The sequence below is a fragment of the Sarcophilus harrisii genome, chromosome 6, assembly GCF_902635505.1.
Source record: "Sarcophilus harrisii chromosome 6, mSarHar1.11, whole genome shotgun sequence".
Lineage (NCBI taxonomy): Eukaryota > Metazoa > Chordata > Mammalia > Dasyuromorphia > Dasyuridae > Sarcophilus > Sarcophilus harrisii.
This window is the reverse complement of record NC_045431.1, coordinates 148,737,488-148,764,612: the sequence shown is the minus strand read 5'-3', so window position 1 is coordinate 148,764,612 and position 27,125 is coordinate 148,737,488. Positions and strand designations below refer to the sequence as shown.

The 27,125-nt window shown below is 32.3% G+C and overlaps 1 protein-coding gene across 8 annotated transcripts in view; it reads right to left on the bottom strand.

Annotated features, from left to right (window-relative positions):
• Positions 1–27,125, bottom strand: part of FAM13A (family with sequence similarity 13 member A) — a 152,631-nt gene that overhangs the window by 87,487 nt on the left and 38,019 nt on the right. For 4 of the 8 annotated variants that reach the window (XM_031942259.1, XM_031942260.1, XM_031942261.1 and 1 more), the window contains exons 1-2: positions 9,729–10,096; positions 22–63 (exon numbers count right to left, since the gene is read on the bottom strand). In XM_031942259.1, the coding sequence (XP_031798119.1) occupies positions 22–63; positions 9,729–10,081 (395 nt within the window). In that variant the 5' untranslated portion in view covers positions 10,082–10,096. Of the gene's footprint in view, positions 1–21; positions 64–9,362; positions 9,652–9,728; positions 10,097–27,125 lie in introns of those variants that run through there. The other 4 variants (XM_031942266.1, XM_031942265.1, XM_031942263.1 and 1 more) reach the window with 3 other exon arrangements.

Genomic DNA, 27,125 nt, shown 5'->3' with positions numbered 1-27,125 from the left:
CCCCAAATAAATAAAAAATACCTTAAATAAAAAGGTGACATGGGTCTTTCTTCTTCTTGAGAACTAGAAGGAAAATACATTTGACATTAGTATGTTTTTCAGTTATTTGCTTAAACAAGTTAATTTGTAGCAGACAATCTGCTTTTGTGAAACTAAAATTTAAGTATGGTATGAATAGAACAGGATTCATTTCAGTACACTGATGTTAACCTTAGTATAGATTATGCTAAATTTAATATATTTCCAATTGGAAATGATCAGTCAGATAAGGCATTACCTCTTTCAGAGCAACTGAGGCAGAACTTCACTTCAACCAAGATCATATTGTTAAAGGGAAGCATTTAACTATCTTATTCCAGTAAAAAACTATAATATTTTAATTTGTTAGAATTTTTACAGTGTTTACACTGAATTATTCAAATAAAATGAACTGTAACTCATTATCATGAAGACAAAACTGATTTTCAGCCAATAAACCATCAGTGTGCACACAGAACACTATGGGGACAATTCTTTTAGCAATTGCAAAACACACTGATAAATATGTAACTAGGCACTTTGCTTTTTTCTAAGTTTTTCTAATAAGTTTCAGCTTACATTTATGAAATTTAAAGGTTCTATCCAGGCATAATTAAGACAAATATTAAATTAAATTAAGATAGAATCACAATAAAATTCAGTTTTAGCAATATTTTAGTGATAAAGTATTAAAAGATCTTAAGCTAAAATCTTTTGTATTAAAATTGAGACTTCTTAGAAACAAAAGTATTTAATTTTCCTTCACTTATTAAAAATTGGTAATTTTAAAAAATATTTGAGTAGAAAGTACTAATTACTCCTTGTCCTAAAATACCACAGGACTTAATATTCAATACTGCTCATAATACATCAAGTTGTGTTTTAACGTATTTTTTCATCTTATTTCTGATTACATTGTAAATTCCTCAGCAAAAAGAATTATTATTGAATTCTTCTTGGTGCAATTAGTACATATTGCATCCTGCAGATACATATGTATTTGTTGATTGATCCTACCTAGAATATTAAATTCTCAAGCTATGACAAAAAAAAAAATCAACAGATAAGAGACATAGAGCTAAAAAGAACACTAAAAAGAACAATCTAGAACTGATCCACTCTCTTGTCTTCAGACTAGAAAGTCACTTTGCCTCCTCCCCCATTATACTGAGAGGACAAGAGATTTTTTTCTTAAATAAAAAATTAGTTACATTTATCATTAACTTGTTACTTTTGAAAAGTCTTAGCAACATATATCTCTATGTATAAGCACACACATACACACACATATATATCAAAAGAAATATGGGAAACATGATTGGTAGTAAAATCTGTAATTTTTATTTATCAAATACATCTCTTATTTACCCAATAAATCAAGTCAATTGGGTCAGCAATGAGACATGGTGGCCAAAAAACCAAATACAATCTTGTGATATATACTTATGCATAAATATTGTATTCACAACAAAGGAGAAAATAGTCTTATTCTAATATACACTAGTCATAATATCTTGAGTGCTATGATTATTTTAAAAGACACTTTGTCCCTTTTAACTTCTAGAGAAAGATATATATCTAGTGGAGGGTAACTAGAATGATGAGAAATCCAGAGCTATGTTATAAGTGTAGAATGACTACATTTTACATTTTACTTTACAATTTAAATTTTACATTTACAATTTAGTTGTCTGGGACCATAAGTCTATTTCTGAGAAAAAACAATTGCTGAGTTTTGGCTGCCTTGATAGTTCACTTATCTGAGTTATAATTTTGCCTTAGAGTTCTAAAAGAAGCAGTGATTGAATTAAGTTTGACTCAAAGTTTCATTGTAAAACAGGAATTGTTCATTTTGTATATGAGAAGCTCTAGGGCAGTGAATAAGAGAAAAGATGAATAATAGATTTTTGAACTGTGTCAGAGCTGATAACTTCCTTTCTGCATTGTGTTACATTACCAGGTAGATAGATTGATTGGTCAGTGAGAGGCTGTTCTCTACTGCCATCTCTTCCTAAGAACAAGAACGAGAATGAATAGAGCTTTATTTTGACTGGCTCCTGAAATGAACAAAAGGGAATAGAATAATGTATTCAATTCCAATTATGATTTATTTCTGAAAAGAGAAGATATATCTCTTCATTGTTCACAATATTGCTAAGAGGAAAGCAATCCTGCAATAAATCAGAAATGAAGATATTTCTTGCTAACTTACCCTATATGTTTCTCTTTTCCTAAAAGAGGCTAACATTACTTTAGCTGAAGACATGAACTTAGCCTGGAGCTTGACAAGTTATATACTACAGTTGTTAAGTAGAAATCCTAGCTGGACTAGGAAAAACTTAGAAGTCCAGATGATCTGAGGAAAAGCTTGGAAGCAGAAAAGCAAAGACACAACTACACAATGTCTAGTGTAGTTATAAAGCATGGTGTGGATTAGCTTAGGTTAGCAGTAGAAACATCTATTTAACATTCATCATGCTATGCTATGTTCATCAAGGAATTTTTATGGATATTTCCCAAAAGAGAAATAAGAAAATAAAGTTATGCTGTATCAGGGCTGTGAGTGGCTTTGGCCACATGTGTTCCCTACCTGAGAACTTTTAGAAGTGCATACCTGGGAGTAGCTAGGTGGTGCAGTGGATGGAGTACCAGCCCTGAAGTCAGGAGGACCAGAGTTCAAATCTATTCTCAGACACTTAACACTTCCTAGCTGTATGACCCTGGACAAGTCATTTAAAAGTACATGCCTATTTTCCCTAACAACACTGTCTCCATTGTAGGGAGAGTATAATTGAGAATGAGAGTTAAATATCATTTAACTACTGAGTGTTTGTGTTGTATTTTTAGTAAATGTTTTGATTAAGATTGGATTAACTGATATGAGTAGCTAATTTGTAAATGGATGATATACTGGTGGAAATCCATTAATTGTGGTTTTGGTAGGAATAGTCCTCCTAAAGGGTTACTTCTAGGAATTTGAAAATTACATTAGTAGCTTCTATTCTTGGCAAGTATCCCTACCTGCTAAAATGGTGTGAGGAGATATATTCAGCATACAAAAAACAAGAGTGAGAATCTGGTAAGAGCTGGGGGTCAATACCATGCTCGAGTGAAATAAAGGTAGGCTGACAGAATTAGAGTTGTTAGAAGACAACAAAAATAGTATTCTCTTCAAAAACTGGGAGAAATGAGAGCTGCCTTCTAATATGAGAATAACTTTTATTAGGAAGAAGAATGTGCAATCAACAATATTGTGTCTTAAGGAGCATCTTTCCCTATTTTATTCATGTATAGATGTAGTCATTTTATTTTTCCCCTAAAAAATGCTTTAACTGCATCTCAGAAATCATTGTATATTGTTTTAACACCATAATTTTCTTTCATATAATTACTATTTTTTTTAGAATTTGCTCTTTGAATCACCCATTATTTAATATTTGATGGTTAAGTTTAAATTTGGGTCTATACATCTTGTTTGGCCTTCCTGAACAGATTTAACATTTTTTATTGCACAATGGCATTTAAAGCATGAGTTTATTTTCTGCATTTTCAATTTTATTTGCAATATCTCTGTGCCCTAATACATGATAAATGTTGAAAAAGTTCCATGTGGTGATTAAAGTATACATATTCCTTACTATTGCTTACCAAAAAGGCAAGTCATAAATCTTTTCTAACAGAAAAACTAATTTTTCTAGTGATTTGTCCAATATTTTCCATTTTGTTTATTGTTCTTTTAGATTTACCTACAAGTGAGAGGGAAGTAAAATCTCTTCCCAACATGTCTTCTTGTAATAATTACTTCTTCCTTTATTGATTTAAATGTGAAAGCTTTTGGAGTATATAAATAAAATACTGATATTGGTTTAGCCATGATTCTTTTTGGCATAATGTAGTTTCCTTTATTCCTTTAAGTGCTGTGAATGTTTTTGCTTCTTCTAATAGTGTAATTATGGCTCCTGCTTTTTGAAATTACCTGATTATGTGATTTTTTTCCAGGACCTCATTCTTATTCTGTATGTCTTTCTTTTTAAATGTATGGGTTTTTTGTTTGTTTTTGGTAAACAACAATGTCAGGTTTTCTGTTCTTAGGAAATCTGTTAATCTTCTTATTTTATTGAATTTTAAATTCATTCACACAATATTATGAGAACGAGGTTTACATTTTCTCTCATTTATTTCTCTCTCTCTCTTTCTTGGTCCAGGTCATCATTTCCCCTCGCTTCCTCTGTAAACAAAATAACTTTTATCTCTTAGGTTGTTTTAGCTTAATCTACTTTATAGCAATCTTATTCCTCTCAGCTCTCTAACTCTTATGACCAAGTCCACCCCTTCTGTAATCTTTTCTGTAGTTTTGAAGTTTTGCTTAACTTTTTTTCTTTTTCTTCTTTTTAGCTATTTAATATTTTCCCCTCTTCATTTTCCTCTCAATTAAGTAGTTAAGCAAAATCTCTCTTCTTTTGTTTCTTTTAAATTTATTTCATTTGTTAGTTTTAATTTTCTCTACCTTTTCTAAGATGATTTTTTTCCCATCCCCTTCATTATTTATATTCCCTTTTGGTCTATCCTAGATTTTTATTCTTTGATTCATGTCTCTTATAGCTTGTCTTTTTCTATTCTTTCTAACCCTTATAGATCTAATATAATTATAATCTTATAATCTTCTAAGGAACCTACTATGGGTTCCCTCCTTTATACAGAGTTTATGTTATTTTCTTATAGATCGTGCTTTTGGAAAACTTTTTCTGTTTTGCCATTTCCTCTGAATGGATGCCGATCAGTTGGAGAATGGCTAAATGAATTATGGTATATGAATGTAGTAGAATATTGTTATATAAGAAATGATCAGTAGGATGATTTCAGAAAGGCTTGGAGAGACATGAACCGATGCTAAGCGAAATGACTAGAACCAAAAGAACATTGTACACAGCTACAACAAGATTACATGGTCAACTGTGATGGACTTGGTTCTTTTCATTAAAGAGGTGATTCAGGCCAATTCCCATAGACTTGTCATGGAGAGAACCATCCATCTAGAGAGAGGACTATGGGGACTGAATGTAAATCTAACAGTATTTTCACCTTGGCTTGCAAACAACATTTTTTTCCCTTTTTAATCTGATTTTTCTTGTGCAGCATGAAAAATGTAAAAATATGTTTAGAAGAATTGTACAATGCTTAACCTCTATTGGATTCCTTTCCATCTGGGGGAAAATTGAGCAGTGAGGAGGGAGAGGGAAAAATATAGACATAAAGTTTTACAAAAATGAATGTTGAAAACTATATGTGTATTTTGAAAAAGAAAAAGCTATTATATTTTTAAAAAGAAATTCCAGTTCCTGCAGGTGATAAGAGTATTGCCTCATGGTGAGATTTTTTCCTGTGTCCATGGTTCATCCTTCATTTTTGTCCTACCTATGGTTATTTCTCCCCATTTACCTTGAAATATTCTTCCCTGTGCTCTTCTGACTGTCTGTTGGTCATGGAAAAGTCTGACTTCTCTTTTCCTGAAGTGCCTTCTTTTAGCACCAAAATCCATTGTAAATTCCCCACTTCATTTGTAGAATACCTTTCTTCCCTCACAAGAGTATTCTTCAGTGGTATTCCCTCCCCACCACAGAAATAAGATTTCTTTCTTTCTTTCCTCTTAATTCCATTTCTTTTCCTCCTTATTCATCCTCCTCTAGGATTCCTTCTTCTTGAGAACTAGGAGTTATTTTTCCTTTGACTTGATTAGGGTACATCATATCTTTCATCTTCATCCTTCATCATCTCTATTTATTTTTCTATCCCATTTTGTAAAAAACACAACCCCATGCAAAATCACACATATTGATTCACCTATAGATGGAGTGTTATGAGTTTTAGTCCATGATATTTGGAACCTATTTCTCCACCATAACTTCTATTTGATTTGTTTTTTCACCCTTGTCTTTTTGTATATTTTAAGAAATATTTTAATGGCTTTTCTGTTCTTATTTTCTTGTTTTTGATTACTGAATTTGTTCATTTTCTTGAATATTTGTTGTCTAGGCTTTCTGAAAAATAATTTAATCATTTATGTTTTTCTTTCTAAGATTGCTTCATATGCCTCTTTTTATTGTATGCCCATCCTTTTAAAAAAAATTAAGTTAATTTCAAATGTGCAGGGTAGGTTGCCTTGGATTACAACTTGAGCTCCTTTGCTCTTTGAAACACATTCTATTTCATTCTTTGATTTCTGTTGAGTTCAGAACACTCAAGTTATTTTAATTTGCTTTCCTTTATTTCTGAAGATTTTTTTTGGTTGCTTGAAGAATTTCTTGTTCATAATGGGCTTGTTAAATTCAATCACTTTATGTCTTAAGACTTTGAAGTATAGTTTTTGTCTTTTTTCTATTTTGGGTTTTTTTGAGGAGATAATTGAATTCTTTAGGTTAGCACTTTATTTTCTTTGTTCAGAAGTTCTGGCTAGTTTTATATTTTTTCAAAATTATAGTGTTTAAGTTTTTTTCTTTTTTTACTTGTCACATTCTTTTGGGAGACCTATAATCCTGAAATTGTCTTTACATATATCCTATCATTGAAATCAATGTTTTGCTTTTATGGAGATCATGTTTTCTTTTAATGCTAGTGTTCTTTGCTTTGAACTTTCTCTTTTTCCTCCTCTTCTTCTTCTTTCTCAATCATTTATTCTTTTTGGGGGAGTGTTTCTTTGATGTCATGTCATCATGGGTTGAGTGGTTTCTATTCTGTCAATTATTTCTGCTATTCAGACCATAAGCTATGCTTTTGTAAATTTTATTTCTCTTTGAAACTATTCAGGAACATCCTACTGTTATTCTATGATCTCTTTGGAATTTTCATGGTACTCTGCTTCATCAAATGCTGATTAATTTTCCTTTGTCTGGCAAAATTTGTCTATAGATATCTATACTCTTTTAGTAGAATTGAAGGTGATAGTGCTTTCTGTTACTATTACATTCTGTTTGTTTTTAACTGAGTTTTAAACTCTTCTGAGATCTTTGGTAATTTCAGCCTTTTATCCCTCTCCTCTTGTTCTCTTTTTGACTCTTTCCCATTTAATTTTTTTTCCTTCCTGGAAGTTGCACTTCAAAACAATTCACATTTCACCTTCAGTGAATTCTGGGGGAAATGAATTGGCCATAATTGGAAAATAGGTTCTTTTGTTCAGGCTTGGAGAGTGCCATAATATGTTCTATCCCAGTTCCCTCTGTTCCTAAGTTCTCTGGTTAAGTTCTGTTGTAGCATAGAGCACTGTCATACTATTGTTCCAGTCTGAGCAAGCATCTACTTTTTAGTTTTTTTGTTGAGTTCTGTTTAATTTAGTTGAGTTCTGTTGCAAACCATTGGACTGACTTCTGTAGCCCTGTTGCTGTAGAAACATGATGAGAGGTGGGAAAAAATGGTGGGAAAATTCTTAGGAATTAGGGAATAGCTTTCTCTATTGTTAGTTCATTGGATTATTATTAAGTGTCTTAGACAAAACTTGAATAGAAATGGGTACAATCACTTAAACATATGTAAGCATACTTGCTAGTCATATACTGTTTTAGAAACCAACATACTGATATTCTGTTTTATTGTATTTCCTTTACTTTGTTAAATATTTCCCAATTATAATTTAATCTGGTCCAGGCTTCATTTAGGAGTGGGCTACACCTGTAGGCTACATGAGCCCACAAGTTATATGTGTGAAGACTATGGAAATAGTTAGAATTGCTTTATCTTTGGAGAGGTTTGAAAAGTGTCTGAATCACGCGACCTCAAATTTATCATGATCTTTTAATTGACAAATCTAATGGATTTTTCTTAATCCTTCTCCTTTTTCCGATTTCTATAACCTCTGAATACTTATCCCTTCCCCCCACTCCCTACCTTGATACTTTGTTCTCTTTAGGTTTTCTGGACACAGATTTATTCTGATTCTCTTCCTCTCTTTCTCATCTCTCAATCTCCTTTTCTAGATCTATGATCAATCATTTCCACTTACTATGAGTTTACCACAAGTCTCTGTCCTGGATCTTCTTGTGTTATCTCACTTGGGAAACTCATTAGTTCCCATGGATTCAATGACTCTCTCTCTGAGCAGATGATAACTTAGATCTACTAGTTTAGTGCTTAACTTTCTCCTCACATTAACAGTTAAGTCTCACATCTCCAATGCCTAAAAGGATATCTCCAACTGAAGATCCTACAAACATTTTAAACTCAATGAGTCTAAAACTGAGCTTATTAAAAAAAAAATAAAACTGAGCTTATTGTCTTTCCCTTCAAACCTTCCTTTCTATTTACCTTCCTTATTAGTGTTAGGTACCACCACCCTCCCAGTTATTTCAGGCTTGTTAGCCTGTGTGTAATCTTCAACACTTATGCAATCTGTTGTCAAATTCTGCTGATTTTACTTTATAACATTTCTCATATGTGTCTTCTCTTTCTGACACTGCAACCATCCTGATATAGAAATTCATCATTTAATGGCTGGATTAAACTCTGCCTCAAATTCCTCCCCACTTTATTCCATCTTCAATTTAGTTGCCACTAAAGCACAGGTCTGAGTATGTCATACCTTTATTCAATTAAATTCATTGGCTGTCAGGGTCAAATATAAAATGCCATATTATGTGTCAGATATGGAGGGCATCAGTGATACAGAAATGAAACAGTCTCTGATTTCAATGAACTTATATCTGGGAAAGATAATATGTGGGATCTCAAGGAACTTATATTATATCTGGGGAAAGATAAATGTACACAGAATATATAGTAAATAAACAAGGTACTTTTGCTTCCTTGTGTAAGTTTTCTTTGTGAGGTATAAAGAATTATGCAAAAGAGGATAACATGATATCCTTCTACAATTTTTCTTTACCACAAGATAAATATTGATTTTTTTTTAATTGCCTAGATAGGAAATCTAGAGAGGAAGGGTCCTCAGGAGTATAAGAGACAGTCTTTAGTTCTTCAGCATCATTTAAACTAAATATCCATCTTTTACTATTTTACCATGTTGCAAATTAGTTAATCAAGACCTCCTGAAAACCTGCCTATTCATTTTTTATTTTCTTTTCCTCAAGTGTTCTGAAAATTCACATATCTTCTGTTTCTTCCTATGTTCATTTGTATTTAATAAAAAGGACAGTTGAGCAATCCTATTTCCCAGTAATCCAATGAGAGGGTCAGAAATAAAATTAGTCACTGTGAATGTTTGGAGGAAAATAAAACCTTTTAAAAACAGACTAGCTCTTAACATATGACTTAAATATTAGCCATGTAACTGACAAAGTTATTTGGTTTGCATGTTAATCAGGTAAGACAAAATGAAACAAGATGAAAATGAATACCTTTGCAGAGGCATGATTTCACAAGCCATTGCAGTACCAAAGTTTACAAGGGGATCATGGAATTGCTTCTTCTGTAACAGATCTGGTGGTCTCTGAATTCAGGCAGTTTCTTCTAAAATGAGTCTTAAACCCAAGAACTGTGTTAGGACTGGCAGCTGGAAGCTGTATGCTGCAAACTCGTAGCCAAGGGAGTCGGCGAGTTCCTGAAAAAAATCGAGCCTACTACTTGTCGAGGTCCACAATTCGTCCAGCAGAGCTATTTCTCTTATAATCACTCTGCAGTCCTCTTTGACCTTTTGTTCCGAGGAAGCAGCTGCATTGGACAGCCAATCAGAAGGAGCAGTGGCCGCAGTTCTGCATACTTACCTCCCTCCTCCTACGTAGGGGCTTGCCATCCTGGTAACTTGAAACTTTCTCTCCAGGAGTCCCACAGCCAATCCTGTCAGTCTGGGGAAAGCAACCAATAAGTGCTTCGGATGAAACCTTCTAAACCTCCAAGCATGACAGTGATTGCCAGCAAGGAAAAAAAAACCATTTACCAAGAGAAGGCAATGCCTCTCCTGGGCTAGATGCTCAGAATCTAAAGGCAGAAGTGGGTAGCAGTCAGCTTGGAACACACCAAGCTTTTCTAAAAGATATTCCCTTCCACTTCTGATTGTACAGGCTTGTATTTCCTGCAGATGTTTATTTACACTGCAGTAGTTACTAAGTAGGAACATCCCATCTGGCCTGCATGCAGTGCTCCTTAAGGGAGCTAATGATGCAATATAATCTATTGGCCTCCTCTAGAGCAAAAACTACTATTACTTTCTGTCATGATGTTGATAAAATTTCTTTTCTTTCTTTTTAATAAATTCAATAAATTATATTGATTTATGCATCAATTCTCTTTAAAAGTATTCCCCACAGAATATATCAAATCGAACTTCACTACTCATAATTTTTTAAATGTATGTTCCTTATGAAATCTATAGTGTATCATTTGATCCTGAGATACCACTGATAGGACGATGTCTTCAGGATATTAAAAGGGAAAAAAACTAACTTATCAGCACAAGAGTCATTGTAGTTTTAATAGTTAAGAATAACTAAAGCAATCTCTATGTTAAAAACTTGTACAGAGGCTAAATCATTTAATTAAATATATTATGCCACAAGAAATGAAAAAGATGAAAGCTATATACAAATATGAGAAAAATTAAAGAATTTCAAAATCTTACAATTAGGAGGTTTCAGAAACCTTGTATTCTACTTGAAAAATAATATTTCCCATAAAGTGATACAAAAGGGAAAAAAGGAGAATTAAAATAATATAAATATTGTGATTTAACATTTTATAATTAAGAGGTCCCAGAGGCCTTATATTCTACTATCTACCTGAAAAGTAACTAGGTATGAAGAACATATATTAAAAACTTGTCAAGATGCTAAATAATTTAAAGGCTATATACAAATTGGGAAAAAAAATAAAAGAATTTTAGAATCTTACAATTAGGAGGTTTTGGAGGCCTTGTATTCTACTATCTACCTGAAAAATAATCTCTCCCATAAACTGATGCAAAATTTTTAAAATGCAGAATTAAAATAATATAAATATTATGATTTAACAATAACAATGGGTTTTTAAAGGAGCAGAGCAACATAGCAGGTAGCAGGAACTTCACCAGCTCTTTGACCCAAGACAGATAATAAACTTCTCTTTGCTATGAGGAGGGGAGGTTTCTTTAAGGATACTTTCTCAGACTAAGGAAATAACAAGCCTAGTACTGTACAGAGAGAAGAAGAGATTAAGATACACTGAAGTAAATAGCTTATTATTACATATACAAAGTGGTAACATGGCATCTTGAATAGAGTGCTGGATTTGGATTTAAGAAGACTGAAGCTTTGTGTGACTCTGGGCAAGTCACAACTTTAAATTCCTCATCTGCAAAATGGAGATAACAAAATAGCATCTAAATCACAAGGCTGTTGAGGGAACCAGCATGACATAGTGAATGGGATACTATACCTGGAGTCAGAAAAATCTTTGTTATAATCCTGACTCAGATATTAATTAACTATGTGGCCCTACATAAGTCATTTTTGCCTCAGTCAACTAGCATTCATTAAGCACCTCCTATGTGCCAAGCACTGTTAGTTTTACTATCTGCAAAATAAGGAGTTTAGACCTTTAAGGTTTCTTCTACCACTTCGTTTATTATCTTAGAATTAGAAGCACTTTGCAAATTTTAAAATATTATATAAATGTTCTCTCTTATTTTATTGTTTTTAAAAGTTCATATACAAATTGAACACAAAGGGCAAACAATTTAAAATTTATATTTTCTTTGATTTTATTTTTCATTCTTTTTTGATATTAAGTTTATAATAAAATTATTTTTAAATTCTTTGCTAAACAAAATTTCTTTATGCCTTTATATTAATTATTGATGTTCCCATTTTCCATTTTATTTTCATATCTCATTAAAATTAAATACAGGGAACACATGTGAAAATTTTAGTAAACTTTAAAATACTACAGAGTCATGAGTAATAACCCCTATGGGTCAACCTCATTGGTAATATGAAAGCATTAGAATTGGTAATAGTATTATACCAAATATTCTCCTAAAATGAAAATCCCATGATGCTGAGTTTTAAAAGCAATTTGTAATAAAGAAATTTTAATATAAATCATAATTATAAGTAATTAATGAATTTAGAATAATAGAAATCACAATTAGTGTTCCTTGAACTACATGTATATATAGCATTACTTCTTTCTTAGATATTTTGATATCCCTTTTTAAGGCCCAGATAATTGGCATGGGACATGTTTTATACAGATCCAAAACAATACACAAAATAAAAGAATTATCCTGTGTTTCCAGTTTCCCTTAAACCTCAATTAGATGCAAAAAAATTTTTAAATGATTATCATTAAGATAGATTAAAACTGATGTCTGGGCTAGCTTTTTATTTCTCTGAATAACCACTGATTTATACCAAAATGTTTGTACACATTTAGAGAGCAACTTACTGTGTGGAAAAAGTATATAGAAAGATTAGATTTCCTCTACTGCTCCCTCAAAAGGCCTCACAAACCCCTAAGCTGAAATTAATTTCACTCCACACTTTCTAAGTACAAACCTATTTATTATTCCACGTAGCCTACACATATAGCTTTGATTACTAAAAATCCTTTTCCCTAAATCACATATGTTCAATAAGCAAGTATGAATTCCCTTATTTAAGAAGATCTTATTCCCAGATGTTTACCTGGAATGTATTTTTTTTTAAAAGAATTGAAACTGTGCTAGTCTTTATTATGATGAGTCAAGAAGAGAAGACACAGGGTGGAAATCATACTCATCTTCAGATATGGAAGAAACAGTTTCTATGTGGAAAAGAATGTGACTTAAAACATATGAATGATGTAATCATCAACAAATATAAACTAATATATACAAAACATAGAAAAGAATTGTACATGAGAGTGATAACTGTTATTATATAAATTTATTTTAAAACAATATATTCAATTTAACAAATAATTGTCCTATTTGTATCCCCTATTTTTGTGTTTTAAAAGTTTTATTGATGTTCTTTTTTTTAGTTTTCAAGAATTCATTCCCCTTCCAATAGAAGCTCTCTCTTGCAATCAAAAAGTATACTAATACAAAACAAACCTTTCCTAAAACTATACTTCTCATTCTACACCTCTGATCCATCATCAATGAGATATTTTATTTGTCCACAGAAGGAAAAACTAAAAATGGATGGTGGATGCAAGTTTAAGGCAGAGAAATTTAGGGTTACTATAAGAAAGATATAGGAATGGGGGGGGGGAGAGGGAAGAAGGGAATAAGCTTCTATTAAGTATCTACTATATGCCAGGAGCTGTGCTAAGTGTTTTACGAATACTGTGTCATTTAATTCTCATAACTATCTGAGAAGTAGATGTTGTTATTATTATTCCCTATTTTAAGCCACTGAGGAAAAGGTAAAATGACTTGCCCTGGATTAAACAGCTACTAAGTGTCTAAGGATGAAGTAAGGTCCAGCATTCTATCTACTGTGCCATCCAACTTTTAAGAATTAGAGCTAGCCAAAAGTAGACTAGCTGTTTTGAGAAAAATGGTTCCCTTTCCTGAAAGAGATTTCCTCTTCCCATCCTGAATATTATGACTCTTTCTACGGGTCCCCCTCCCAATTGACCAAAAAACAAATATCACAAGTATGCATAACCCAGCAAAATAAATTCCTACAATCATCATTTCTAAACATACAAATTTCATTCTGATATTTCTTCTTCTGACAGGAAGTGGGTGGAATGATTCAACTTCAGTCTTTTGGACCCATGGCTTATCATTGCATTCATCTGAGTTCTGAAATCCTCCAAAGTTGTTTTTCTCTCTAATGTCATAGAATCTCCAGTTTTGTTCACTTCATTCAGCAACAGATTATAAAGATTTCTCCCCTCAACCAGAAATTGCATAGCAAAGGCTGAATAACCTGTTTCCAGGAAAATTGTAAAAGAGATGCTTTCAGGTCCCTTCTAACACTGAAACTATGATTGTGTAGTCTTGGAAATCTCTGGGGCCTTGTATGTTATTACTACATCTGTCCTAAACTGGTAATTTAGATTTTTTCTTCAATACACTTGGTTGACTTTTTTCTTATATAACTCTTCCAGAAGTTTCCATGTCTTTTGTAATAATTATGTTTGCCCTCCTAAGCGATAACGATTTCAAAAACATCAACTGTGTTTGTTTTTCAGCTTCAATATTACTTCAAACATTCTAAACCATAGAAGTTTCTTTGTGCAACTTCATTTATTTCGAGGGGCTTTTGTTTTTCTTTTGAACACTCTCTGAGTTGCCCCTAAAACAATTTGATATCTATAAAATATGACTAAGTGGTAATAATATATAGTTTTTAGTTTTGAACTAGTTTATTTTACTGTCAAGTTCTATGAACAGAACATAGGTAGGGGCAGTGTTTTATCTGTTATTCAAATTCCTTTAGTCTGTAGTATACTAAGGAATTACTTAATAACTGGTATTAAATGACTGTGCTTTATTAAGCCATTTTTCTTGATGGCCATGAAACTGTATTAAAATTAAAATATTCATATTACCTTTATCAAGCCTTTATTAATTCATTAAAGATTTTATTAATATCTTTTAAAATTATAAAAAATTTCAAATATATCTTCAGCAAGCCTCTCACAGAAAGAGAAGAGGAAGAGAAAATAAAATGCATTTCAGAAAACCACACATTAATGGAGTCTGACAGTATAACAGTATATTCTTCATACCTACTACTACAGAGAAGGGAGAGAGGCATATCTATTTTTTTTTTTGTCGTGGCCAAATTCATTATACCATTTTAATTACAAAGCGTTTAGTTTTAGATTTTTCCTTCTTTCCATTTGTATTATTATAGTCACTGTATATATTATTTTCCTTGTCTGCATACTTTACTTTGTATCAGTTCATATAAATCTTTCTATACTTCCTTAAGCTCTTTATATTTACTATTTTTATCCTGTAGTTATATTCCATTATATTCATGTATATATGCCAAAATTTGTTTAGTCATTATCCATTCAATGGGCATCCATTTTTCAGTTCCTTGTTATTATAGAAAGATATATCATGATTTAACTTCCTTTTTATCCAATTACAGTTATGTACTACTGAGTTTGGGAATAAAGCTTGGTTCCTTCCTTCAGAATAAATTTGTAGGTTACAAAATAGTAATCTTAGAGCTAGAAGGAAGTTGGAGGCCATGCAGTCCAACTCTCTCATTTTACAAATAACAATGGGTCTAAAGGTTAGAACTGATTCCCCCCTCTTTTCTTGGGCTCAGAATCACATAGCTAAGTTTTTGGAACTTGTTCCTTATTCCTTATACAGGTAACTTTCCCATGTCAGATTACCTTAATCTTCTATATAGTTAGCTATTTATAAGTTTATATATATTCCTAAGGTACATTCCTTGACTGAATTTATTGATATGTATCTATTGTCCCTGCTACAGGGGAAGCTGAAGCTAATGCATTGTTTAAGTACAGGACTTCTGAACTACTAAAGCTAAAGCTTTTAGGATGTCTGATCAGATTTGAGTTAAAGACCACTAGGCTACATAAGGAAGGATAAATGGATCTAGATCAGAAAAATACAGGCGAGAAAAAGTGAGACTTTGAGCCTGACATCAAGGATGTGAGCTTAGAGGAACTGAGAAAACGATGGTGGCTTTGACAGTAATAGGGAAGTTTTTCTGGGTAAAGATAATGAGTTCATTTTAGACATATTGAGTTCAAGATGTCAACAAGACATCCAGTTCAAGATATCTAATAGGCAGACAGAGATACGAGATTGGAGGTCAGTGGAAAAATTAGGGCTGGGTAAGTAAATATGAGAATTATCAATATAAAGTTGAAAATTGAATCTACGGGAGATGTTGATCTCATCAAGTGAAATTGTATAGAGGGAGAAGAGAAAAGGTCCACAGTTGATAGGAATGACTTGGATGAAAATCCAGCAAAGGAGATTAAAAAGGAGTGAAAACAAAGGCAAGAAAAGCAGAACAGTGTTACAAAAACCTAGAGACAAGATGTTATTAACAAGGAGAAAAAGATGATTTACAATGTCAAAGCTTGATGAGCGGGCAAGAAAGATGAGAATTAAGGAAAGGAAAGAAGGAAAGAACAATGGAAAGAAGGGAGGAAATATTTATTAAGTGCCTCCTATGCCAGGCACTGTGCCAAGGATTTAAAAAATGTTATTTTATTTGATCTTCACATCAACTCAGGAAGGTAGGTACTATTTTTACATTTTACAATTGAAGAAATGGGGGGCAAAGAGAGATTAAGTGATTTGCCCAGAATCACATAACAATAACTTTTTTTTTGAGTGCCTGAATTGGATTGGCAATTAAGAGATCATTGAAAGAGTTATTTCAGTTGAATAATGGGATGGGAAATTTGTGAATTAAGAAAAGAATGAGAGGAAAAGAAGTGAAAAAATTGATTATAGATGGTCTCTCAAGAATTTAGGCATAAAAAGGAAGAGTTAGGAAGGAAGATTAGATCAAATGAGGGCTTTCAGAAGATGGGGGAAATATAGGCATGTTTGTAGACAGTACAGAAGCAGCCAGTAGAAAATAGAGAATGAAGATAAATGAGATAATAGGGATTTTTAGATGGGAAGATTTTACAATAGATGATGGAAGAGAATATATATAAAGGGGTTTGTTTGGGAAGGCAAATGCCTACTAATTATTTAAGACAAGGGTGACGATAATGGTAGAGGTCATCCCAGACATGTGAGTTGAGAAGAGAGAATAGGAGGAAATTTTCAGCAAATGGACTAATTTTTTTGTGTGTGTGTGAAATATGAGGTAGTGTTCTCAGCAGAGGATGGGAGGTGAAGGAACCATGGAATTCCTATTTGATGAGGGATAAAAATGGTTTGGAAAAGCTGCTGTGATATTTGGGACAGTAAAGCTTTCATCACAGATTGCTGAAAACACAGTTTTTTTTGCATATAACATTATTTATGTTTTAATGTACTTTTCCTTACATGGTAACTGTGAAATAATGTGAAAATTGCAGTATACAAAATAACACTGTAACATGCAAAACATTTTTCATCAATAAAAATTTCCCTAGAATTCTGTGACCTTTTGTACTAACATCTCAAAAAAACCCACAACAAAATAAACACAAAACACTTATTTCAAACAATATTCACTTTTCATAGCAGCAGATAAAATTCTTGGAACTAAAACTTTTTAGCCTGAATTTTACTTTCCATTGTGTCAGATGTCAGTGTGAGAATGTGGTACTTATAAATACTATATACCGAATTACTCTAAACCTCTCTACCTTGCTATCCTCTGAAAATCAAGATAGAATTTCTGGGACTTTAGTTGTTGCTTTCAGGATATGCTCAAACTGGTAAGGTCTTGATATCACCTTACTGAACAAAGTTCTTGCCCTAGCATTTTGTAGGAAAGTAGGTAGTTCACAAATTTGTACACATAGGGTCTCTTTTTTTTCTTTACTGCACAAATCTGTGAATGTGCAAGTTACCAACCCAAAAGTGAAAATGTGCTTGTAGTCATGAAAATTAAATGCATGAATTATGAGGATTGATTGTAGTTTTTATTTGTGTAGACTTTGCATTTATTTATGTGTTTATTTGCAGGTAGACTTCCAAATACTTTATGCCATATATTAGATATGATAATAGATATTGTTGCTTCACCCTTTATCTCACTGGGCAGGTTTCTAGTTTAACCAAAGAAGAGTTAATGCTTACTTTTGGTTTTAGATAGAATAGAACTTAGGTTCCAAGTCCCATCTTTCCTCTTTATTTAATCCCTTTTAATCCCCATAGAAGACATGGCTCTGAAGAGACACTTGTTTCTTCTTCCCTATTAGCTTACTAACACTACATGATCATATAGCCATTTCTGATTGCACAAATAAATTTACCTTTCTAGGTTTTCTGGACTCTTATTTTAAAGTTCCTACTCGGCTCTGGTCTTTTCATCAGAAAAGCTTGAAAATCCTAATAGGTCCATTTCCCTACTGCTCCTTCAATCCCCACTGCCTTTTTAACATTGCAGGATAAGATATTTTTGGCTTTATGCCTATCTCTTTTGCCTTTTAGAATACCACATTCTAAGATCACCTATAGTTTTTTAGTAAAATTTCTAGATCTTATATGATACTAGCTATAGTTCCATGATAATTGATTCATTTCTTTCTCAATGCTGCAGTGATGGGTCATTGACATGGGAGCTCTGGATTTTGGTTATGACATTACCGGGACGTTTCCTTTTGGGAGTTATCCATGAATTCTTTCAGTCTTTTTTTTTTTTTTGTCCTCTGATTCTAATAGTTCTAGTCAGTTTTAATTAATGATTTCTTGAAATGTAGTATCCAAGCATTTAATTTTTTTTTCTTTCTACTAGCCTACAGGGAGTCCAAAGATTATTAAAATTACCTCTCCTTGAGCTGTTTTCCAGGTCAGTTATTTTTTATATCAAATATGCAACATTTTCTTCCATTTTTCAGTTTTTTTGATTTTGTTGTACTATTTCTTGCTATCTTATAAAGCCGTTGATTTCTGTTTATTTTAGTTCTAGTTTATAAGGAGTCTGTTTCTTTGTTTGCCACTTTGTTTTCTCCTTCTAATTCTTTCCTTTAAAGCTTTTATTACAGTTTTTGAGTTTCATTTCATTTCTCCTATTATATCCATGTAATCTTATAGGAAAATTTCTTTTCTTTGAGTTTCTATTTTGGTTTTATGGAGTTAGAATTGCAATAATTTATTTTATTCTGGTTGTGGTTTTCTTTGATTTACTCATCTTTCCAGGCTTAGTTCCTAAATTGATCGAGGCTTTATACTAAAGAAAACCTATACCTCTTACTTCACTTTTTGGTGGGATGCTCCCCTCTACTTTGCCTCATGCTGGGATCCTTGGATTGTTACATGTGCCTTCATCTCCTGGGATTAGGTCCTCCTTCCCTGGATCTTTGAGGTTTTCTTATTTGGTGAGTGCCTAGAGTGTTCCTATCTAAGTGTTTATGTGACTATTGCTCTCAAGACCTCTAAGGTTTCATCCAAGAGCTCTATGACTAGCTTGGGGCTTTCTGTGGGGGAGGGAAGAGGGCTCTCTGCTATCACTGCCTGCAGACAAAGAGCTAAGCAGACTGCACATTCTGGATGAACAAGGATGTTCAATTTATTTGCCTGTAAGTTAATGGCTTTGTTGACAGCCCTTTTACTTCTGAGTGACTATTTGTGTAACTTTGGGGTGGAAAAGTCACTCTTTGGATTTCTCATTGGAGTTTTTTGATCACTATTCAGTCTGTTAAAAATTTCAGGTTTTTGTTGTTTCAGGTCTGTGGGAACTGGACAGTCTGCCTGCAATTAGGCGACCACAGAACTATCTTGGTCTAAAGTCCCAATATTGAGCTATTTTAAAATAACAAAACCAAAGAGTTTATAGGCTAGTGGAATCATCCCAAGTTCTTTTAGGTCTGGAAAATTATTTCTCTTACACAAGAGAAAAAGCAACAACAACTATATTCATAAAAGATAATGTAAAACATTAATTCCAATGAGCAATACTAATTTATTATAAAAAACTTTTTCTTTAATGCTTGTGGAAATATCAAAAAGTTTATTTTACTTAAAACTTAGGTGGATATAAATACAAATACACTATTTATCATATTTTGCTTGTTGTCATTCATTCTTGAAGAAGACCAAATTGACAACACTATGTTGGAGTCAAGGAACACTGTGTCTGATTGTGTCCACATTATAATAATAATTTCAAATTATTTTAAATTTGGCCTCAGACACTTAACACATAAGCTGTGTGATCCTGGATAAATCACTTAACCTCAATTGCCTTGCAAAAAAAAATAATATTGAGGAATTGATCAAAGGATTCTCATATATATCATTAGATCCATTTATTTATGTTTAGATATGTAAAAAATGAAATCCTAAAGGAACAGAAGATCTATTTTTTTTCTGATTCTCATCTCTAGCCATGAACAAACCTATAATAAGATCTCTTCATTTTAAATTATTGTTCACAATTAAGACTGTCCAACTCTCCAGGTGCATTTTCTAAATGACAATACAGGACAATCTTTTGACTTCCCAAAATCACTTGTAACTACCCTTTAGGGGAAAACAGAGCTCTAAACTGGGGCAGTTAAGAGGGTCATAGATGAATTACAATGACAATCCCTGTTTAGTCAGTGAAGATAATTAAGATAAAACCATTTTTCCCAATATTGAAAATAAAATCTGAAACTTTTAATGGGAAAGTTGTGAAGTATTTTTACATTAAAAGCTGTGAAAAATATGGTAAATCTCATGTAAAGGAGGGAAAGGGCAATTAAGTGACTGCAGAGGATAGAGTGGTGATCCTGAAATCAGGAGGACTTGAGTTTAACTCAGACTCAGACACTTACTGTGTGATCCTGGGCAAGTCACTTAACTGTCAAAGTTCCTCATTTGTAAAATAAGCCAGAGAGGAAAATAGCAAACTACTCCAGAATCTTTGCCAAGAAAACCCCAAATGGGATCCTGAAGTGTTAGACACAACTAATCAAATAAACAGTAACAAAAAGGGAAATAATATCTTTCTTCTGTTTTTTTTTTTAACAAAGGCAGAAATTTCTTCATAAAGAATGGTTAAAAATAATTTTTTTCAGACAACTTACATAATTGTTCCCTAACTTTCTGAGACATGGAAAAAGCTCACATTGTAGCCAGATGGAATGTCAAAGTTTGTGATTAGTGCCAATAAATAAATGCCTAAGTACTTTTTCCTCCAACAGGATTCTTAGGGTAGACAATGATTTCTCCAATTCTTTCCAGAGAATCTGACAGTACAGAATTTCTTTTTCTCGTAAAAGAAGCCAAATCCCTCACAACCTCTGCCCTAAATTGTACCAGTGACCTATCATTTTGTGAAATGATACAAACTTGGCAGAAAAGTGAACAAATATCAGAAAGACTCTCTCAGACAGATGTGAAATAATCTCCTGATTCCCAGACATCAACTATTTAACACAGACACAAAATTTATCCTTGCTCAAAACAGTTCCTTTGAAGTGGTGCTCATCACTAAACTTCTGGGTAAATCCTATGCAATTTTATAGAGTATGTAGGATTTTCTTTTAAGCAAACACAATATAAGAAATTCTAGTATATACAAAAGATGAGTAAATAGGGACACAGCATGAAATTGTGGGAAAAACATTCATTGAGTATTTATAATTCAGACCTTAATTTTGGTCTTGGGGTTCTTTAATTCTTTGTGTGTGACCTTAAGCAAGTCACTTAATCATATACCCATACATATACATGTTTATAACTACATATCAATTATGTTGTACATATTTTGGTTCTATAAAGTTATTTCAGGTCTTTTTCTCCCATTGGATTGGGAATTCTATATTTTAGTCTTTTTTGTACTCGTGCATCTTACCCTGTGCCTGGCACATTAATAATGGCTTGTCAACTGGCTGATTTTTGATGATGTGGGCACAGTATTATAACCATCATTAAAATATGGAAGATACGGATCCATTTTCACAACTACATTTTAAACACATTTTTACAAAAGGATTCTTCCCACACAAAATCTAGAAACAAAGGGGAACAAGAGAAGAAATACTTTCTCATTCTATATATTCAAGTATAAGGCAAAATTTTTTTCTAATCCATCTGTAATGATAGGGAAAAAAACAACACTCCTTGCTGACTGTATCCCAATGTATGTGAATTAGAAAAGAGAACCAATATTGAGAACAAACATACATAAATTAGGGAATAATTTTAACTTGTTAGTTTAAAAATAAATATGGAATTTTAATTTGAATTCATAACATTTATTAAATATTAAGTTTCTATGAACCACAATGCTAAGCAATGTATTCATAAATATTTCATTTTGAACTTTCCAAAATATTTACCGCTTAAGTAATGAAATATTTATAAAATATCAAAGTAAGTCAACCAAGTTAGAAAATTATAAGCATATATAGTAAGTGATTTTTTTTTTACAAATACGAATGGAGTGATATGAAAGTATATAATCAAAATAGTAAATAAGGAGTGTATAAGTAAAAAGGGATTTAGCAACACAATGATATATAATAATGACTCTATTCCATCTTTTATTTAAGGTAAAAATTTTGATTCTTAGACTACTGTAATAACCTCTAACTCATGTTTATACTTTTCATTGCTTCCCATTTGTAATATGTCCAGCTGCCAGATTAATTTCTTTTATGTACAGATAGCTGTCCTAATGTCTCATTAAGTGATAGACTATATCAGATCAGCTATCCTAATGCCTTATTAGATGGTAAAGTTGACATGACCCACTAAAAGTGGATAGAGCACCAGATAGAGCACTGAAAATGTATAGAGACCTGAAGTCAGAAGGACCTGAGTTCAAATGTGACCTCAGATATTTAATACTACCTAGTTGTGTGACCCTAGGCAAGTCACTTAAACCCAATTACCTCAAGAAAAAAAAGATTATATCACATTAGCAAATGTTTTGGTAAGTCTTTCAAATTGAATATAGGCTTGTTGATGTTTATCATCCCAGGACAATCTCTCATTTATTGAGTATCTATTATATATCAGACACTTAAGTGCTGGAGATAAAAAGATAAGTATGAAACATTCCATGGCTTCAAAAACTTACATTCTATAGGGGCAGAAAGGACAAGTATGCAAATAAGTAAACAGAAAAAATACAGAATTAATTTGGAACAAGAAAAAATACACACATAAACCAGTGAAATGTAGGTAAAACAAGGCAAAAGGGAGGCTACAAAAAGTCATAGAGTAGTGTGTGAGTTACTTGGGACAAATTATAATTTTGATTTGATCAATTTGTGACAGCTGTGTCTGAACTGGATCAGATGAAGCCACAGGAAGTTCTCTCATCTTTAGTCAATTCTTTGTTGAGTACCGGATATTGGATGATAAACATGTGTCATTGCTCTTCATTGTTGTATTTTTAATTCTCTGGCTTTTTAGAATGTGTATTGCTCAGATGAATACAGAGAGGCTTGGAGAAACATACATGAACTGATGCTAAGTGAAATGAGCAGAACCAGGAGATCATTTTACACTTCAACAACAATACTATATGAGAAACAATTCTGATGGACATGGCTATCTTCAATAGTGAGAGGATCCAAATTAGCTCCAATTGATCTGTAATGAACAGAACTAGTTATACCCAGAGAAAGAACACTGGGAAATGAATATGGACCACAACATAACATTTCCACTCTTTCTGTTGTTTGCTTGCATTTTTGTTTTTTCTTCTCAGGTTATTTTTACCTCCTTTCTAAATCTAATCTTTCTTGTGCAATAAGATAATGGTATAAATATTTATACATATATTGTATTAACATATACTTTAACATATTTAACATGTAAGGGACTACCTGCCATCTAGGGGAGGAGGTGGAAGGAAGGAGGGGAAAAGTTGAAACAGAAGTTTTTGCAAGGGTCAGTGTTGAAAAATTACCCATACAAATGTTTTGTATGTAAAAAGTTATAATAATAATAATAATAATAATAATAAAGAATGTGCATGCTCTAAGAAAATGACAAAAGTTGTAGCTCTTAAAGAGAATAATTATGGGACAGCTAGATGGCACAATGCAGAGAGCACCAGCCCTGGAGTCAGAAGGACCTGAGTTCAAAAGTAACCTCAGATACTTAACACTTCTTAGCTGTGTGACTCTGTTGAAAGTCACCTACCCCAAATGCCTCACAAAAAAGAAAAAAAAAAGAGAATGATTGTTAAGATTGAGCAGTATTTCAGGGTGTGGCAAAGTGTATTCAAAGACCACAATGAAAAAGGATCAGTTACACCAAAGAGAAAAGGAAAGTTTAATTTAAAATGAAAAAAAAAAATCTAAGAACAAATAAACTATTACAGCAAAACAGCTTAATTAACACTTGAAAAACAAACAAACAAACAAAAAATTGGCCTCCAAAGGAAGCTAGATGCTGGAGAGGTTGATACTGAATGAAAGGTCCCTAGTATGGCACAAACTTCTTAAAATTGGAAGAACAATTGAAAAAAACAAAAACAAAAAGATCTGCTAAACATTGTTAGGTGAAAATAGTTGTGGACAAGACAAAAAAATAGAAGAGAATATTGAATATTGGGAAAAGGTAATTTTTAGTGACAAAACTCATTTTTTCATTCAAGGTAGTACCAAAATCTTCACCACAAGAAGTCTAAATTTGGGCATCTTCATCAAATTATAAAACCTCAATCCTCAAAAGAGTTTTAGGGATTTGTTAGGTTTATTTGTAGTCCTGTTCCCTTAGAATGATGAATTCTAATAAACATACTGACAAATATATATTGGATAAATATATTGAAAAACATTTTTCTGGCATTAGAAAAATCCTCAAATATATCATACAACATTGAAATATGCTTAATAAATGTTTATTAATTGATTAAATGCATTTTTTGCATCTATTACCCTGCCTCATTTCACTTTTACAGAACAATATGCCCCTAAGATGGATACTTCCTTGTGCTCCCAATCCCATCTGCTTTTCTGCCTACTTTAGGTGTTATCTCCCATTTTAGATTGTAAGCTCCTCAAGGTGGGGGAATTATCTTTCATTTGATTAATTACGCACCTAGCACTTAGCACAGTACCTGGCATATCCAGGGACATAATAAATGTTTTTTGCATTGGATTGAATTGATAGACTACATATTAGAAAGGTTAAGACACTTACCTAAGAGATGGAAATAAACATGCTTCAATGATCTTGGAATTAATTTGAATTAAACACTATTTACTATAGTAAGATCATAATGAAGAACTAGCAGATGAAATTCATGCTAGGAATACAGGGATGGTTCAATTAAAAAAGCTATATGCATAATTGACTATATCAAAAACAAAACAACAAAAAATCATATGATTATATCAATAGATGCAGAAAAAGCTTTTGACAAAATACAGCATCTATTCCTTCAAAAAATTAGAAAGCATAGGAGTAAATGAGTCTTTCTTAAAATGATAACCAGTATCTATCTAAAATCAAGAGCAAACTAGAAATTTTTCCAATAAGATCAGGTGCAAAGCAAGGATGTCCATTATCATTATTGTTATTCAATATTATATTAGAAATGCTCACCATAGCAATAAAATAAGAAAATTAAAGGGACAAAAATAGGCAATAAGGAAACAAAACTATGACTCTTTGCAGATAATATGATAGTTTAGAGAAACCTATAACTCAACTAAAAATTAGCTGAACCAATCATACAACTTTAGTGAGCTGTATGATATAAAATGAATTTACATAAATCATCAGTATTTCTATCTATTGATAATAAAATAAAGAGAAATTCTATTTAATTGCAGACCATGATAAATTTGGAAATATGTTTAGGAAAATTTCATGTGTTTAATCTACATTGGATTACTTGCTATCTAGGAGAGAGGGAAGGGGGAAAGGAAGGAGAAAAATTTGTAACACAAGGTTTTACAAAGTGAATGTTAAAAACTTTTTTGCATGTATTTTGAAAAATAAAAAGCTATTATAAAAATAATTAAAAGATCAAAAACAAAAAATAAATAAAATAACTACAGACATTATAAAATACTTGAGTTTATCTGCTAAGACAAGCCAAAGGACTATATGAACACAATTAGAAAACATTTTTCACACAAATAAAGACAGATCTCAGCAATTGGAGAAATATTAATTGCTCTTGATAAATCAATGTATTCATTTGCTAAACCAATAGAATACAAATGACAATTCTACATTATTAATTTACTTTTTTGTGCTACTCTATCAGACTCCCAAAGAATTATTTTATAGAACCACCAAAAAATGACAAAATCCATTTGGGAGAATAGAGGGTCGAAAATATCAAGGGAATTAAAACAAAAAAATCTGAAGCATGGTTCAGATAGTTTTAAGCTGTATTAGAAAGCAGTAATCATCAAAACAGTCTGGTACTGGCTGAGAAACAGAAAGGGTAGATTAGTGGAATAGATTAAGTATATAATACAGAGTAATAAATGAGCATAATAATCTAGTATTTGATAAACAAAGATGAAAGCTTTAGGAGCAAGAACTCACCATCTGACAAAAGTGCTGAGAAAATACTAAAATAGTAAAGAGGTGAAAGGCATTGAATCGATAAAGGGAGTAAGTTGTGAGTAGACTTGAAAGGTAGGGGCAGGTTATGATGTGCTTTGAAAGCCAAACAGGATTTTAAATTTTATCTCAGAGGCAATAGAGAGCCATTGACATTTACAGGAAAGGAGAGTAATATAAGTCAAATTAGCACTAGGTTTCTGACAGTTGAATAGAGGATGAACTGGTATGGAGAGAAATTTAAGGCAAGGAGGCTAATCAGAAAGAATTTTAGACCTAAAATGACAAAGGTCTATATCAGGGTGGTAGTAGTGACAAAAGAAGAGGATAAATATGACATAATATCTCACATAATCTGAAGGCAGATTAACTAATACATTTAAAATAAAGGGGGGGGGAGTGGACTATATTAATCTCATGTTCATAAAAACCAAAGGAAAATTAAATACCTCTCTCCCGCAAACCCACACACTAACTCACTCATAAAAGTTCTGACATAAAAACACATTAAACTGAACAGTGAGTCAAATAGAGATAGAGCAAGGGAGATTAAAAAGGAAGGTAAATTCAGGAAAGAATCAATAATAAGCAAAACAAATTGTATTTTTGGAGGGAGGATTATGAAGAAAGAAGGAAAAGACATGAGCAGGAACTAGTGAGTATAAGACAAGAGAAATAGTGGAACAGAAGTAAATTGCATCAAACATTGTTCCTTAGTGTTGAGAACACTCCTATCTCAACTTCCTTTTTATAAAATGGATAGGGATGGTGCAAAGAGCAGGAAATGCATTAAAATACAGGATAGAGGGAAATGCACTAAATTGATTGATAATTGAATTTATTAAGTGATTACTATACAAAAAACAAAAGCAAGACAAGAAAATTTAGTAATAATATAATAAATGACTTAATTTGAAAGTACTTGTAACAATCTACCCCTCTATTTTCTATTTTTTTAAATTAATAAAACTTTCTCACTACTATCTTATCCTACAGGAGAAAAAAAAGGTAAAGGAAAATAAATTCCTTTTTTGAGGTTCCAATAAGATAATGTATTTAA